The following is a 13265-nucleotide window of genomic DNA, read 5'->3' on the forward strand; positions in this document are numbered from 1 at the left end:
GGTGCACGTCCGCTGATGTCTACTGTACTGTTTGTTGAGCCATTTTAAACGAATGGCACTGCAACACATCACACAGTGTTTATTAATAACAAAGTGCACTGCGTTCAAATATATACTGAAAATCCATTGCTCACAGCATGCACCCAGCATCCACAAATATATCACTACATCCAATAGGTGAAATCAGTGTTAATAGTAAAAACACATAAAAAGCAATTCCATGAAAGTGCTCTAATCCTCAAAGTGTTTCAAACAAATACATGAAAAGTCAATTCTATTACATAATACATAATACATAATACATTGTATCGTGCGTTGCAGTAAAGTGCTGCAAAACACGCCTTTTACCATGGCTTACCACAACACATAGGTTTGAAACTAGCCTGAAAGATTTTCCCTCTATCCCTGTTCCAGTGACCACTGTAAAATTTGGGATTTTCCAGCACTTTCTGTCCTTCTATAAAAGTACACATTTATGCACTTTAAAGACAATTCGAATAGACAACACTGATCAGCCAATACAATGCAACTAAACTAGGTGGACCAATGCCATTCCTTTCCTGAGAATGACTGTCACTATCACAGGGTTTCTTGCTATACTCATATTGCTGTAATGTTCCATATGACTGTAGTCTGAATTTTGTAGCTGTAAGATAGCTTCTAAATTAAAGCAACATGCTAACAATGAGAGAAATACTAAGGCACTATGCAATCTATGTACTGGTAAACTCTGATACCGATACTATTTTTATGCGGATGTCATAAAGCTAGTGTAATCATACAAGTTTACAATGAGTATAAAGCAGTTACTTTTGCAATCACCTTCTAATTACTAGTAAAGCCCTGAGGGTTGATCTTGTTAATTACATTCACAGTCTCTAGACAATGCCTTCCAGACTGTTAAACCTTAACAATTATTATTATTTCATTCAAGATTATTGCATTAATGCTAGGCATAGGCTACATTCATATGGACTTCAAATGGGGGTGACCAGCATGTGTTTTCAAAAACTTCTCAATGTCCTCCAGAACCTAAAAGAGTGCACTGAGCAAAATGGCTTAAGGCATACTTCCCATTCGTCAACCTTTGCTTTGCAACTCGCTGAGCTGAACGTTTCATGCAATATTCAATTAGTGTTATTCTGTTGGATTCAATTGCTGCTCAACAGGGGAGTCTTGACCATTTGTGCTAAACGGAGCCTTCAAAACACCTTGCCGGGGTGCTCATATGCATCCAACGCCATGTGAGTTCCGCCCTAACAATGCTACAATGGACCTGTGAGAGACACGGCCTTTGAGGATACAAGGGGTAGTCCTGCATGGGGTCCATGTAGCACCCACTCTGTGACACTTTCTTAGAAAAAAGATTGCACACCAGCTTTTCCACCTGGTTGAGAAGCCACAAGTGCCTAAACATAGGTAGGACCTTGTAAGTGTCAGGAAGAGAGCCAGACTTGGGCTTGTTACTGCAGCTAGGAGAGGAAGAGTCCACACAAAATTTAGTGGCTCTGTTATTCCAAAACATTTGCAACTGCTGGGCAGAAGGCTGGAGATGTTTTCACTTTTAAAGCATAAATGCTGGTAATAAAACTACTGACATTTCTGTATAGATTAACCTGTGTTCCTATCCTCAAAAGTGTAGTGAAAATATGTGCTTAGACTGTTAAACTGAGATCTTTACAATCTTAATACAAATTAGTAAACTAAATGTGAGATTGTTAAATAGAACCTTTTCATAGACATATTCATCAGACAAAAAAGAGGGTCAAATGAAGAGCAAAGAGGAACAGAAGGATTTGGTTCCAAATGAAGGACAGTCCCTCCAAACGAGGGACAGTTGGAAGATATGGCTAAACCTCAAGATCTCTAGGTGCTTCAGCCAAGCGTTGCAAAATCTATGAGATGGGTTTTCAGGCTCAACCAAAACTTTTTGTTCAACCAGGTACAACAAAAGTAATCACAGGACAATTATAAAAGCTTACAGGCGTCTAGTGATCAACAGAGACAGTCAAGGCAAGGAGTGCTCAAGTTTTCTCATCAGAGGCTTCAGATGATAATCTCAAATGTACCAATTTATTTAAGAATTTGGAGAAGTATTTGAGCAAAGAATGATGCCTGTGGTGGGATGTAGCCTCTTCGAGTACATTAAGAACAACGGATGCTGAGGGGACTAAGAATAAAAAAGTTTCCCTCATTTGAGGTAACAGATGAGAAATCAAGACTGGCTTATGGTCTTAGATGAAGCTTCATTCAAACTGATGAGTCTGATTGTTGCATATGAACAAACAATTTTGGATCAGATACATACTAACATAGACCATATAAATGCGAATTGAAGAAGAACCGATCAAAGAAGAACCGATCTTTAAACAAATGGATGAACAGCTAAATCAGACTTTGAATTCCCTTGAGGAAGAGATTATACAAACAAAATGCTCTAAATTCACACGTGATCAACAAGATTATACCTAAGCCAAAGTGTATAATTGGGAAGGCCGGACCTATAGATGGTATCAGAAGTGGTTTAAGAGTGAAAAGAGGACCTCTAACCTAAAATCTAATTCTACTCCTAGCCAAACGCCCAAAAGATTGAGCTTCTCTGACACGGAGGGAGAATATTCTACATCGGCTATTTCTACCTCAACATCACTGTTGGATGTAAATGTGAGGAAGAGGAAAATGCCAGATACATTCTCGAGTGATGGAGACATACGGAGGGGTATGAAACAATATAAAACACATAAACAAGGACAAAAGACAAAGGGGAATATTCACTAAGCTGCCAAAGGCAACCGAGTGAATAACCAAGCCGAAGTGAACTGAGTCAAACTGCGTTCGGCTATTCACTTCGGCTCTGTCAGGCTAATTCCAGCCGTACATTGGCGAAAATCAGCCATACATCTGCTGGCTTCGGCTGCCTTCAGTCAGCTGAACATGCTCAGCATATTCAGCTGAGCCGAATATTTTATACAATCTGTGGATTTAAAAAGTATTTAAACATATTTATGGATTTCATCCTCTTTACATCTTTTTTATATTCCTCTGTTGTGTCATGGATATAATGATTTTTTTTAGATTTTCCCAAAGGTATTGATAGTTAGCCCTAGTGATAATTTTTTTAGAGTTCTATTTCTTTTATAATGATTATTAACAAAATTAATGATTTTAATATATGACAATGGGAGACGATTCAATATTGGCTGTAAGCATTTCTCCTATTCATGTACCTGTGTCTTTTTGTATAGATATTTATTTAAATTACTATGATCTAAAATATTATTATCAATTTGTTGATGCAGGTTATATTTAAATGTGATTTTGTATGGGAGATTGCATGGAGATCTGCTCACTCAGCACGACAAATTTTCTATATAGATATATTTAATATTTGCTATTCGTCTCTCATTGTCACATTAGTGGATTGATGTGATTTGGTTTTATATAAGAATTGTTAAATTGAGAAAAGTTTGTATCCATTTGCAGATGCCTGCTGTGGTCACGGCTTACCAACGTTCTTTGGTTATTTTCATGTGATGTCGGCTTGCCTTTGGTCTTTACCGCCCTGCTCTATGTGTGATCTTTTTGACTGGGGGTGTGATGCAATTTGTTGTCCCCCTATGTATGGTATTTGGAAATTCTTTCTAGCCAGGTTAGTGTACTCTACGACCTGGCAGATATAAGCATTTGGAAAAATAGAGACTTCACCTCTATGATTCACCCCAGGTGGTGAAACGCGTGAGTGGTGCTGAAGTGGGAGAGATCTTATGATGGTGTACATGCTGTATTTACCCAAAACTTTGGACTTTGTATAGAATTTACAACAATAAACTTGGATTTTATGGATTCCGGTCTTGTGCAGCTGATTGGAGAGATATTGTTTAAGGAGTGGGAGCACACTACAGTCTGCACCCAGTGTGTATACTGATTTGCAGTCAGAGGTGGAATGGAGCAATGAGTCTTTGCTTTTCTAGATATGACAGGTGGGGTCGTCACAACCACTAATCTATTCACTTAATGATCAGATATTGATCAGCCTTTTAAGTTGCTTTTCTATTGCATAAACAAGTCAATGATTAGCAGTTTAAATATATAAAGCTGCATACTGTACGCTCTTAAAAAAAGAGTCTTCAAGAGGGTAATTTAATTGCTTGAAACGTTGTATGCAAACACAGAACAGAAGGCCTCTAATATTAAAGTTGCTTATTAATAGCAGAATATTCATGCTATTCAAATTAATAAGCTGGTCATGCCATGTAAAACATAAGTTCTCATCAAATTTGAAATGGCAGAAGAGATAAAAAGTCACGTACATTCGCACTCCAATCATGCTTTAGCATCTGCTGTACTGGGAGATTCTGGAAAAAGATATTTACATAAGCTCTCACATCATATCAGATCTGTACTTATTTTCTCTTTCTACATAAATCCACTTAAGCATATGTGTGCTGGCTAGCCACACTTGTATAAAACAGCTTGAATCCTAAGCGTGAAGCCAGAAAAGCAGATTTTCAGTGTAGGGGGTCTTATACATGAGACATTTCACTGATTCCTGATAAAGTAAAGCTGAAAATCATTGTACATTAAATTAGGAAACTCGCAGCTTTGTATTGACGGTTCTTTGTTTATTCATTGGAATTTTTTATCCATTGGGGCCTATTTTATAGTGTTAAATGCAGTTAACTTGTTAAATCTAGAAAAGCAGTGTCAGTGTCTTCATACTGTCTTAAAGTGCACTTTCACTGATACAGAACACTTTTCATCCCTACAATCCCCTTTCCTTTTCATCCCAACCCCCCACCTAGGCAAAAATGACATCTCCACCGCTTCTGAAGCCTCCTGTTATATGCATGTCACATATCCCAAGAAGCAAAAGCTTCAACACAGAGAAAAAAAAGCCAGAGAAGTGGGGCCTGGCTGCTTGAACCAGGAAGGGACAGCTAGCTCCCAAAAACATCAGAAAGGAAGATGGTGTAATAGGACCCGGCATTGAGCAGTGGATTGGCGGATTACCACAGGCCAACACTGGATTCAACAGGTGTGTGAGTATGTATTTTGAGCACAACCGAGTGGACATGGTAAGAGGGGAATTAATACAAACGTTATGGGGGAGTGAAATTTAAGTTCATTGGTGGGGACATTCACTTGGTACTTACTTCTTTAAAACAGCAATTTCATTTTCTATGCTGCTCTCCTTCCCTTTTAGAGCTTTCTTTGGGATACACTTCACTGCAAAAAGTTTACCGGTCACCTTATCTTCGGCTAACACCACTTCTGAGAATGCTCCCCTATGGAAAAAACAACACACAAAGTTAGAGATACCAGTTTTATTGCATGCAGGTCTTCAGAACATGCAGGTCACAAAATATGAGTGGATAAAGAAATAACATCTTATTTTTTATGGGAATTACATAATGCTATAAATACAAATACTTATAAAAAGTCAGTAAAATGCACAAAACATAGTCATGGTGGAAAGAAACCCTAAAAGCTGAACTCTAGGAATAATCTATTTTTATCTCTATTCAGAAAATGTGTTGTATTCTTTTCAGTGAACACAAGGCATTCTCTGATTGGACGAGGTGGAAGGCTGATGACATCACAAACTACCCTCATCCAATGAAAGAATGCCTTCTATCAATTTAAAAGTACTGAAGTTGCTCCAGCACCCGAGAAAAGGAAAACATTTCCTATATGAGGTACTGACTACTACAGTGATTTCAAGACTCATCTGCAGTCCTCCAGATGTGACATATTGATAATTACAGGTAAAAAAGCTGTCCCAAACTAACAGGGTTATTCACAAAAGGGTGAAGAGTTTGGAGAAGGCAGGAGAAGTGAACAATCTAGGACAACATAGCTGAACTGGAAAGTGAGCTGAATTGGAAAATTTCTCCAAATCAGCTATGTTGTCCTAGATTGTTCACTACTGCCTTCTCCAAACTCTTCACCCTTTTGTGAATAACCCTGTAAGTGTTATAAATAGGTTATTCCTAGAGTTAGGCTTTAAAAAAACAATAGGAAAAACAATTATTTAAGACGTAGGTATAAGAAAATGTATTATAATAGGGAACCACATAATATCTAAAGCCACAAGTGGGTAATGAATGCTTTGGATCACCTGTCTGTAAACATAATCAACCTAAAAGTTGTTTCCCTGATATAGAACACAAACTATTGTAATTTTATCTGGACCTCTTTGAGATTATCAGAATGGCTTGGTACCAGTGCAATGTCATCTCTGATATGGGCTGTGTATTTACTAAGTAGAACCCATGAAAAATATTTAATTCATCCACTGAACACATGTCCACAGCTAAGGGGTGTCGTAGACATGTATTGTTATCTAGAACACATGGTCGCTTCAGTGGCTCTTCCTACTCTTCAACGTCTACGAAAGCTTTGCCTCAGATACTAATCTATAAATAACATATATAAAAAGCTGACAACTCACATAAGCATTGTACAATTCTAGAAAACAATGAGTATTAATAAATAAGTAAGAGTGATGTCCCTAGTACAATATCCCATAGCAAGCAATCAGAAGTCATTCTTTCAGTTGTTGGATTACAGTGTAATTAAAACATATTGGTTGTTGCAGGTTAATGCCACCATTCCTCTTTGCATTGCCTTGCTCAAAAACTCCACACATATGCCCAGAAAAAGGCACACAGCTGATGATTAAACAGCTTAAACAAAGGTGCTAAACCCTGAGAAGCCTGTACGCTAGCATTTTCAGCAGGAGCTCTCCAGGACTGCTTGCATATAATTCTAAGCACAAGTTATATATATGTGTATACAGTATATAAATATATATAGAGAGAGATCTCTCTCTAGATAGATATAGATATATCTATCTATATCTATAGATATAGATAGATATATCTATATCTATAGATATATCTATATCTATATATATAAAAGAGCAAAGTTTAACAGCAAAGAAAAAACACTTTTCTCAAAAATATTCAGATACAAGTAATGTCATTTTCTGTTCTTTGTTGGCTGAATGACATACAAATGATCTTCTATTGAATACACAGTGATGATGGATTAGGCCAGCACTGTTGCTTACAGATCCACTCGGTTCATTGATCTGTTTACCATTAATACAGAAATCTGCAGAAAAACACCAATTTTATGAGGAACATTTCTTTGTCATCTTAATCAAAACGTTTTATTGAGTCTACAAAGTATGATTTGTTTTCCATACCATGCTAAAAAACAGTGATATGTAAGGGAAAGAATATACATGCAATACAGAATTGGAGTGTAAATACCATAAAAAAAAAATACAATGCACAACTAGCAGTCTCTAGCAATAGTGCTAAGATCCGAAACTTAAATGCTGAGCTAATAGTCATGCAGATTTTTACTTTTGCACCAGCAGTCCTATTTAATAAAGATCTCTGGCTCTTTATAAGTATTGTTTGGCCCGGTTCCACTGCAATACATTCTCACCGTTCCCCTGCTGAATTGGAGCTTGTGATGGAGGAAAAAATTAAGCTTAACGGACCCTTGTGAGGTATATAAGCAGGCAGATGTAAATGGCCTGTTTAAATCCTTTTACCTTCTATCTGTCACATTTAGGTCTGCAAAAATGGAACTCTAACTCAGGGTGTTCGTTGATTGATGCTTCACTGTCACATGGTGTTGGTGAAACTTGAGCTTACACAAGACAATTTTTCCTTGATCTCTGTAGCTGACTGAAGTGTCAAAGTAGCGAAAGAAAGGTAAGTATATGCTGCTAGGGATGGAGAGAAAAAAGTTGATCTACTTTGCCTTGCAAGGGAAAGAAATGCTACTCCTTAAATACGACCTTGCACCTCCTTGCACCTCCCGATCAAAAACATTTCCTTTACGCATGCTTATTGTCCCTTTATATCATGAGGAATCAAAATATGTACAAGTCCATTTTCTTCTCAGCAGCCATTCTCCCAGTGCAGTTCCATGTCAACATTGTTCTATTACATTCAGACCTTAGATCATTCCTTGACATTAGTGATCTAAATTGTACGGATGGGGACTGATCTGGGGTCTGAATTGAAAAGATTGGGGCTGCACTGAGAAGCTGAGAACAGAGCTGAGAGAGCTAAGGATCAGTTCAGATCTAGTTGAATGTCACTAACTACTATTAGGTATGTTGTGTATAGCATATATTAAAGAGATAATCCGTGTCTTAGCCACAGCTCTTGACTGATCATGTGGGATCTTCTAGAACTCAGATAATATACATTATATATATATATATTTGTCTCATCTTATGGGGCTTCCATTTACCTGGTCATTACGTATAAGGGAAGTAATTTATGTAAACTAATACAAACAAAGCATAATAGAGGTGTAGCCTGCAGAAACCACTTTTCTTTCATTCATTCCTTTTGTTCTTGCACAAGATTTAAACAACATGAGGCGCATAGACTTTTACTGGCAATATCAACAGTTTTATTTGCACTTGTTTCCATAAATGGCCTCTTATGTGAGTAGGCCTCTGATCTTTTAAGAATCGATGTAATGACTAAGCACAAAACTGATGAACCAATGTGAGCAAATTGTGATAGTCCAGCTGTCAGGAACTACATATAACAGAATGTCCTTCCAGCTGGAGGTTAAAGCGGACCTTTACCCATATTTTTAAAATAACAACAAACACACCGAAATGTTTAGTAATGACAATCCACAAACACATACTTCTAGATAATTGCTGGCTTTGTATTCTTTGCATAACTTACTTCTGACAGTGACCATGTTAACTAACGGCAGGTCACTAGATCTCCTTTTACTTTCTGGATTTTTGGCACATGTGACTAGACATGTGACTAGGACATGTGACCATGCACATCATCTCAGGGGAGGAAAGGCCTTTCCCTGAGATCTCCTGAGATTTCAGATGATATTTCCCAGAAATGTTCTGCTGATGACAAGGCGATCCCAGTGTGCATTGCGTTGGGAAACTGAAATCGTTTTGCCCTTTCAAAGCAGAAAGTGAATGCTCTGCAAGAGTAAGTATTTCACAATCCCAGCATTTTACACCTGACATGCCTATGTTATTATTAATCATCATACATAGAGGGGTGCATTGGTAGAATTTTATTTCTGAGTGTAAAGGTCAGCTTTAACAGTGGCTTAGATTTGCAGGGTCTCAACAACTAGAGAGCAGATGAGTCATAGACTTGTTCTGATTCCACATAAATATCGGTAAAGAACCGCTTTACATGAAATATGAGCATTTTCAGAAAGGCCAGAAAGAATCATGAATATCCTACATTTGCCTCTGCTATGTATTAAGCTACTCATAATGGAAGACTTTATGAGAAAACAGAACTGGCACACCACTAAACAATTCCCTCGTCTGCCATGTGCGTACATATAGTCAATGCTATCTTCCCAATTTACAAAAATGATGTTCATGGATATCAATACAGTGCAAATTTGGGCAGAATATAATCTACACCAAGGTGAATTAAATAACACAAATGCGTGACCAATTTATGGTTATATTTAATACAGATGCTTTGAACTCTTTTTCCACTGAGTCCCTGGATTTAAGTGAAAAATTAAACAGTTTAATTAAAGGGACAGTCCAACCCAAAGTGACATATTAGTGGTATATGAAGCCTGGGGAGCACAGTCAGCCAGGCTTCATTTCTGTTTTTTATATTTCAAAACTGATACCACCCTGCCCATATTTCCAACTCTGCTCCTAACCACTTGGAATTTATGTGTTCCCATCCACATTTGTGTTCTCCAGCTCCTCCTGTTGCATTCCTTATATTTATTTGGATGAGAAGAACCATTATGTAAAATAAAATATCCAACAGGGAATCCCTCATAACGGCAGGTGCCAGGAAATAAGTAAAGCCCATGGGAGACATAGAAACGTATAGGTGGTTTAACTTTGCAGCATCTACATGAATAAGAGTTCTGAATGGACTGATCCAGCCCAGACCAACTAAAATCATGAAAACCAGTTTTTGCTCGTGCTGTGTTAGAATGCTCCTACACTACAGTCTACTAGTCGCTCTTGGCTTTGCTTGCATCTGCACGCTATGGAGACAATGGCCCCTCCACGTCTATTGGCCAGCGGCAGTGCACTCCTCATGCAGCATCTCCGTTACTCAACAGCACCCCAATGCTGCTTGTTCTGCCCTGCCTGGCCAAATTGGCGGGGGTGCTCAATTTACTGACCCTGGCCTTACCCCAGGACTGTCTCTGGAACACCTTTTGCCTGCCACTTGCCTTGACCTTGGAACTGTCCCTGGAATACGGTTTGCTTGCTGCCAGCCCTGACCCACTGGACAGTCTCTGGATCATACTATAGTTTGACTCCACCAGCCTTGAGACTTCATTACAGGCTACTCTCCTGTAATTATACTATGCTCCAAGCCTGACTCCTTGAGGTCCACAGGTACTCTTGTCCTTTTTATTTTTTTGCTTGATTCCAGGGCTTATTTGGCCAGATAGCATTATATATTAAGATCTCAGGGCAATCAAGTACCAATAGGCTTGTTTGCCTATTGGAAACGGGAACTGCTATAGGCAGAAGATACACCCACTAGTTATAGTTTTTGACCTTTGATACCTGGAAGAGCGTGACCTGCTGTACCGCGCAAACTCACTACTCGGCAACCCAGCAGCAGTCTTCCTCTGGCTTGAATGACTCCCTGCATCTGAAATTAGGCATTAAATGAATCATTTAAAAACATATTATAACTCCATTATACCAGGATCCCATATTTAAATTCTTTATAAGGAGGTTGCACTGTATTTGATTCCTCTAATTCACCGTCTGAACTTTTGTTTGATTATTATTATACAGGATTTATATAGCACCAACAGTTTGAGCAGCACTTTACAATATAAGGAAGACATTACAATCACAATACAATTAAGACAAGATGGTAAGGATTTGTAACGTTAGTGAAATTCTTTGCAGTGCAGGTTGTATTGAAGTAACTGAGGCAGAAAATCCGCTAACAGAAAAAGAAGGAAATAGACTGGTGTTAAATAGGCTTCTAAAGTGCTGACTTCTCTCGAGTAAAATATGCTGAGTTGAGACTCTGCGTTTCCACTAGATTGCCCTACAGAGCAAGCAAATGTGTCCGAGCCAGCTTATGTTTCACTAGTCAGTCACCACTCATTCACTTCATCATAGTATGCATCAATCTCTTACTCTCGAAGATAAACAAACTATTGTTACAGGAAACAGTTGCTTTATTTATTCATTTCAATTTTTGCTGCCTGAATATTTTATGATGGCAGAGCGGAGTTGGCATTCACACGTTCAGTGCTCATTGATGCAGAAAAGCATTTCATGAACTATAGTATTACTTCACGGGCAAGTCTGGAAACTAGAGATTGTGTATTGCAAATAGATCTGGTGTGTTTTTAAATACTTCACAAAGATATATTAATATGTTAAAGTTATAATGAAATAATTAAGTAAATAATTTAGTATGAAGGCTATAAAAAGTGTTCCTTTTGGTACACTTTTTCAACTGATTTTAGAAACGCATAATAAACTTAAGTCAAACTTTAACCTGACCCGACCCATTCCAAACTGAAAAAGGAAAACCTGCATTTCCACATGTAAAGTGTGATTCATATGCTGACTGGAGCAATAATGCTTATGTACCGGTACTACTAGTGAGGAGTGCAGTATGAATATAAGCGATAGTGAAATTATATTATGTAACTTTTTTCTGTTATTAATAGTTTTTGAACGGTTCATTTAAATAAACTTCATTTATGTATGCAGTACCTGTTTTACAAATAAAGATTCCCTACATGAAAAAGTATTCCCACTACCAGTTTGCTAAAGAAATAGAACTGCAAACAAGGTTGCTTTGTAGCTCTCTCTGTCTGATTAAAAGCTGAAATAGCTGAATATGTACAAAGGCAACTAGAGCTCTCTCTGCTGGCTGGATAAAATACTGCATAATATTAATTGCATATTTTTTTAAATGTTACTTTTTAGTCCTGACTATATTATGTAAATAAAATATGTACAAATCACTAAACATTCCCTGTACTGTTACACAGTTGTAAGATATCACACAATTCATAGTTGGTGTCCATATTAATGTGAAATAAGTATCACATAGTTCATTTTCCTTAAGCCATTATCTTTGGCAGTTGTATAGCTGCCATCTTGTGGTTCGTTTTGGGTTATTGCATCATGTTTTTCTGCATTCCCTCCCCTTGTGTGTAATGTTCCACCTTTCTACATGAGGTTGTCTTCTGGCATCAAAATGGCTGACTGTAACAGGACCACATGTTAATCTGCATTGCATGCTTGGAAATATTACCATCTCTGACCTTCAAATACCGTCTGTTCATTCATCTGCTGCATCCTGTTGTCTGCTGTAACCCTGCTGCATGCAATAAAGCAATTTGTGGATGAAAAGGTATTTGGCGAGCTCAGCTATCTGATAAGGATTGTCCGCAGTGATTATATCTGCTTATACAGGCCAGGCGTAGAGGTCTCAGCAAGGGATAGATCACTAATACAACATTCTGAGTCAGAATATTCCCTGATTTAAGACATCAAAACAAAAGCAGTTACTGCTAAGTGATGAGATAGATTATGACTTGCAGCTGAATAGGCTAGAATGTTAACTTTCAACTCTATACAGATGAACAGGGATAACCCTGCACATCTGATTACTGCATTGTACTAGAGGTTTCCTTGTTGTCCATTTCTTGATGTATAACTAAGATGGATCCATGTTAATTGTTTTGCCAATTTAATAACACATTGGGGTTTGTATGAACTACCAATGTCCTGTTTGTGTGGGGTTTTTTTTCTTTTTTAATGCTAGAATTCACGTGCCATGCATAGATTAGCAGAGGTACTTGTTGGGTGAACAATGTATTGTTCTGAATTTCTGAAGTTCTGAATGAGAAGATCCCAACTGGCAGAGCCATTTTGAAGATGAGCACCACATATGCTCACAGACACATCATCTCTCCTGACATGTAACAGAATTACTTGCTTTTCATTTCAGACCCACTCTCTACTCAGTGCTCAGTGTAACATTTAGTTTGCTCCTGCATGAAAAAGCATAACATACAATACTCCATCAATCAGTTTTATTAGGAGTTTTAAAGTACATACCACCCCTCCATATAAGAAAAGGTAAATTAGTAGCAGAGATATTAAAATAATTGCATGATTCTAGATGGTGTGCTTTAAAGAAAAACTCTAGGAGTAGCCCCCCCCCCCCTGCCATACTAAAAGGTAAAATTAGGAGAAAAAAAAAAAAGAA

At 37.8% G+C, this 13265-nt stretch overlaps 1 protein-coding gene across 1 annotated transcript in view; it reads right to left on the reverse strand.

Moving 5' to 3' along the window:
- The window catches only part of CAMK1D (calcium/calmodulin dependent protein kinase ID), a 224035-nt gene that overhangs the window by 99728 nt on the left and 111042 nt on the right, over positions 1 to 13265 (reverse strand). Inside the window, exon 2 of the mRNA XM_018553723.1 lies at positions 5154 to 5285. Coding sequence (XP_018409225.1) covers positions 5154 to 5285 — 132 coding nt within the window. The remainder of the gene's footprint in view (positions 1 to 5153; positions 5286 to 13265) is intronic.

Source organism: Nanorana parkeri, unplaced genomic scaffold, assembly GCF_000935625.1.
Source record: "Nanorana parkeri isolate BGI_ZX_2015 unplaced genomic scaffold, ASM93562v1 scaffold128, whole genome shotgun sequence".
Taxonomy (NCBI): domain Eukaryota; kingdom Metazoa; phylum Chordata; class Amphibia; order Anura; family Dicroglossidae; genus Nanorana; species Nanorana parkeri.